Source organism: Vulpes lagopus, chromosome 4 (assembly GCF_018345385.1).
Source record: "Vulpes lagopus strain Blue_001 chromosome 4, ASM1834538v1, whole genome shotgun sequence".
NCBI classification, from domain to species: Eukaryota; Metazoa; Chordata; class Mammalia; order Carnivora; family Canidae; genus Vulpes; species Vulpes lagopus.
In genome coordinates, this window is record NC_054827.1 from 96,769,615 (window position 1) to 96,774,581 (window position 4,967).

The 4,967-nt window shown below is 47.7% G+C and overlaps 1 protein-coding gene across 1 annotated transcript; it reads left to right on the top strand.

Annotated features, from left to right (window-relative positions):
- Positions 1–1,234: 1,234 nt before the first annotated feature.
- On the top strand, positions 1,235–2,286 carry ZAR1 (zygote arrest 1; the record flags this gene model as incomplete). Its single annotated transcript, XM_041751109.1, has 1 exon — positions 1,235–2,286. A coding segment is annotated over one exon (966 nt), but the record flags the coding sequence as incomplete, so codon positions are not given.
- Between the last annotated feature and the right edge of the window lie 2,681 nt (positions 2,287–4,967).

The following is a 4,967-nucleotide window of genomic DNA, read 5'->3' on the forward strand; positions in this document are numbered from 1 at the left end:
GCTGTTGGAACTCTTGTTCAGCCAGCCCTTGAAAACCCCAAAGTACAACACAAGCTTCTACATGAAAAAAAAAATAAGAATAAACAGTGTGTGCCTTTCTTAGAAGCTTTGCTTTTGACCCTAGAGATCCTTATAATTTTGTGAATAAACACACATGCACACCAACACACACACACACACACACACACACACACACACACTACAGATAAAAAGAAATTCTACCCCTTTATCTGAAGGGCACTCTTCACAGCTTGGTCCTACAATCAGTAGTTTGAGAAGACAGATTTTTTTTTTCTTACTCACTTCATCACATTTTTCAAATAGTAATTTGGTTTTTTGGCCTGATTAGGTAATAAGCCCCTTTGAAACCTCATCAAATCTCCTCTCTCCCCCAGTAAAACAAATCCACAGAAAAAAAAAAATCCTATATGTCAGTGATATGTCACTTGCAAGTTTCCATTATGGCTCCTAAAAAGAAATATGAAGAACTATAACACAGCAGCATTTAACAAATGGGTCATTATTGCTGTGGGACCAATAGTTGATCACTGGGTAATGCAGTTGTCTCCCATGTCCTGAGCATAGCGGTCTGATATTGTAGTCCTTAATTCATCGATGTCCCTCCGTAACTGGCATACATCTGACAATTTCTTAGTGAGTGTTTCTGGGCTATAATCATTCTCAGTCTCTTCAGCTGAACAGTTCATTGATCTGTCAAAGACCAAGGCCCCCGCGCCCGACGAGGGCTCAGACCTCTTCTACGACGACTACTACGAGGACGGCGAGGCCGAGGCCGAGGCCGACAGCTGCTTCGGGGATGACGAGGACGACTCCGGCAACGAGGAGTCCTGACACCGCGACCCTGAGAATAAACTTAACAGATTTTACCTCAGCAGGCCCGGACTGTGTGGCGCCGAGACTGCCGCGCGGGAGGGACGCTGCCCGGCCCTTGGGGGGTCTCCTTTCGGGTGTCGCCCTCCCCGCGTGTGTCCTGGGTCCTCTGCTTCCCAGGGGCCGCCTGCCTCGCCCCGTCCCTCGGAGCCCGCCAGGCGGGGTGGCGGGGCCTGGGGGCCCTGGGCCCCGCCCGTCTGCAGCCCCTGCGGCTGGAGCCAGAGACGGCCCCCAGCTCGCGCGTGGACGGATTCACTTGTGGTCACCTCTTCTCTCTGCTTTGGTTTGTTTGGAATCTAAATAAAACGACTTTATGAGAAGCTAAAAAAAAAAAAAAAAAAAAAAACCTGCGCGGCGGGTGGCGGGTGGCGGGTGGCGGATGGGGGGCCGCGGGTACCCGGCGTGCACCCCGCGCGCGTCCCCGTCCCCGTCCCCGTCCTTCCCCGGCTGCGGGCAGCTCCCGGCCGCCGCGGGCCTCGACGGCTACCAGCGGGCGCAGCTCGTGGCCCTCCTGTCGCAGGTGAGCCCGCGGCCGCGCGGCGCCGGCAGCAGGGACGCGGCCGTGCAGGTGAACCCGCGCCGCGACGCGTCGGTGCAGTGCTCGCTCGGGCGGAGCCGCCTGCCGCGCGGGGCCCGCGACCCCGGGGTCCCGGCCGGGCCCGGCCTGGGGGGGGCGGGGGGCGCCTCGCCGTCCCCGTCCCCGTCCGCGCAGCCCGAGCAGCGCCGCCCCCCGCGGCCCCCGCGCCCCCCGCGCACCGCCGCCGTGTACTCGGCCGTGGCCTCCCGCCGCCTGTCCACCTGCCCCCACCGGCCCGGCGGCGCGGAGGACGAGGACGGGGAGGGCGAGGGGCACGGGGAGGGGGAGGGGCGCTCGGCGAGGAAGGCGCCCCCGCGGCCCGCAGAGGAGGCCGGGGGAGGCCAGGCGGACCCGGACGCCGAGGGCCCCAGGTCGTCGCCGCGGAGCCCCGAGCCCGCCACCGAGCGGCCGCGCTTCCAGTTCTTAGAGCAGAAGTACGGCTACTACCACTGCAAGGACTGCAACATCCGATGGGAAAGTGCCTACGTGTGGTGCGTGCAGGGCACCAACAAGGTTTATTTCAAGCAGTTCTGCAGAACTTGCCAGAAGTCTTATAACCCTTATCGGGTGGAGGATATCACCTGCCAAAGCTGTAAACAGACTAGATGCTCCTGCGCAGTAAAACTCCGCCACGTTGACCCCAAAAGGCCCCATCGTCAAGATTTGTGTGGGAGATGCAAAGGCAAACGCCTATCCTGTGACAGCACTTTCAGCTTCAAATATATCATTTAAATGTTAAAAAAAAACAAAAACAAAACAAAACCCGAACGTGAGCTAGTAGAGCAGACACGTTAGATTTCTCCCATGCTCCTCCTTTCTGCCTCTCCCTTCTCAGAATACTTCGTGAAAGGCTGTAGTTTTGACAAAGCCTTCAAATAAAAGTACTGCAAGAAAAAAAAAATAAAAATAAAAATAAAAATAAAAAAAAAATAAAAATAAAAAAAAAAGCCAGTGTAACTGGAACCACTGCCCTGGGCTGCGATACTTGCCGGTGGTCTCTAGACCCGGCCAGGCCAGGGTTGGGAGTTCTCTGAGTATCCATTTTCTATAGGAAACAGCATAGGCCAGCTGGAAGGACAGGGGAAGAGAAAGTTCTTGAAAAAGCGGTGCCGGAAAACTCCAGGGGAAGTCTAGGGACTTACAGTATATAAAATCAGAGGGGGATCCCTGGGTGGCGCAGCGGTTTGGCGCCTGCCTTTGGCCCAGGGCGCGATCCTGGAGACCCGGGATCGAATCCCACATCAGGCTCCCGGTGCATGGAGCCTGCTTCTCCCTCCGCCTGTGTCTCTGCCTCTCTCTCTCTCTCTCTGTGACTATCATAAAAAAAAAAAATAAAAAAATAAAAAAAAAAGAATGGTTTTAAAAATCAGAGGATACCTCTCCTTGATTTTGTTTGTTTGCTCCCCCTTTTCTCTCTTTTTCTTCTTTTTCCAGTACAACTTATTTTTAGCCACTGTACACTGAGATAAATGACTAGAAAGAAGAACTCACCAGAAAAGAATCAGAAATACTACGTTCTCCCACAGAGTTACAGAATTTGGATTACAATTCAATGTCAGAAACCAAGAAAAAAGAAAGACGATGGCCAAAGAAATAATCCACAAAAACAGAGACTGAATAGTTATTATGATGACACTAAATTCATATCTTTCAATAGTAACTCTGAACTTGAATGGGCTTAATGATCCAATCAAGAGGCACAGGGTTTCAGACTGGATAAAAAAGCAAGACCCATATACTTGCTGTAAGGATACATACAGCCTGAAAAAAAAAGGTTGGAGAACTATTTACCATTCAAATGGTCCTCCAAAGAAAACAGGGGTAGCCATCCTCATATCAGATAAATAAAGCTTTATCCCAAAGACTGTAGTAAGAGATGAAGAGGGACACTATATCATACTTAAAGGATCTATCCAACCCAAGAGGACCAAAAATCATGAGTATTTATGCCCCTAATGTGGGAGCTGCTAAGTATATCAATCAATTAATAACCAAAGTTAAGATATACTTAGATAATAATGAGCTTATACTGGAAGACTTCAACACGGCGCTTTCTACAATTGATACATCTTCTAAGCACCTACTCTCCAAAGAAACAAGAGCATTAAATGATACACTGGACCAGATGGATTTCAGATATTTACAGAATTTTACATCCAAACGCAACTGAATACACATTCTTCTCAAGCACACATGAAAGTTTCTCCAGAATAGACCACATACTGGGTCACAAATCAGGTCTTAAACGATACCAAAAGATTGATATCCTACCCTGCATATTTTCAGACCATAATGCTTTGAAACTACAACTAAATCACAGTTTGGAAGGATTTCAAACACGTGGAGGTTAAGGACCATCCTGCTAAAAGATGACAGGGTCAACCAGGAAATGAGGGAAGAATTAAAACGATTCATGGAAACTAATGAGAATGAAGATACAACCGTTCAAAATCTTTGGGATACAGCAAAAGCAGTCCTGAGGGGGAAATACATCGCAATACAAGCATCCATTCAAACACTGGAAAGAACTCAAATACAAAAGCTAACCTTGCACCTAAAGGAGCTGGAGAAAAAACAGCATAGATCCTACACCCTGCAGAAGAAGAGAATTACTAAAGATTCGAGCAGAACTCAATGAAATAGAAACCAGAAGAACTGTAGAACAGATCAACAAAACCAGGAGTTGGTTCTTTGAAGGAATTAATAAGATAGATAAACCATTAGTCAGTCTTATTAAAAAGAAGATAGAAAAACTCAAATTAATAAAAACATGAATGATAAAGGAGAGATCACCACCAATATGAAGGAAATACAAACGATTTTAAAAACTTTTTATGAGCAGCTATATGCCAATAAATTAGGCAATCTAGAAGAAATGGAAACATTTCTGGAAAACCACAAACTACCAAAAGTGGAGCAGGAAGAAATAGAAAACCTGAACAGGCCAATAACCAGGGGGGAAATTGAAGCAATCATCAAAAACCTCCCAAGATACAAAAGTCCAAACCAGATGGCTTCCCATGGGAATTCTATCAAACGTTTAAAGAAGAAACCATACCTATTCTACTAAAGCTGTTCGGAAAGATAGAAAGAGATGGAATACTTCCAAACTTGTTCTATGAGGCCAGCATCACCTTTATTCCAAAACCAGACAATTACCCCACCAAAACGGAGAGTTATAGACCAATAACCCTGATAAAGACAGAGGCAAAAGTTCTCAACAAGATGCTAGCCAATAGGATTCAACAGTACATTAAGAAGATTATTCACCATGACCAACTGGGATTTATCCCCAGATGCAAGGCTGGTTCAACACTCCTAAAGTGATCGATCATATCATCAAGAGAAAAAACAGGAACCATATGATCCTCTCAATAGATGCAGAGAAAGCATTTGACAAAATACAGCATCCATTACTTATCAAAACTCTTCAGAGTGTAGGGATAGAGGGAACATTCCTCAGCATCTTAAAACCCATCTACGAGAAGCCCACAGCAAA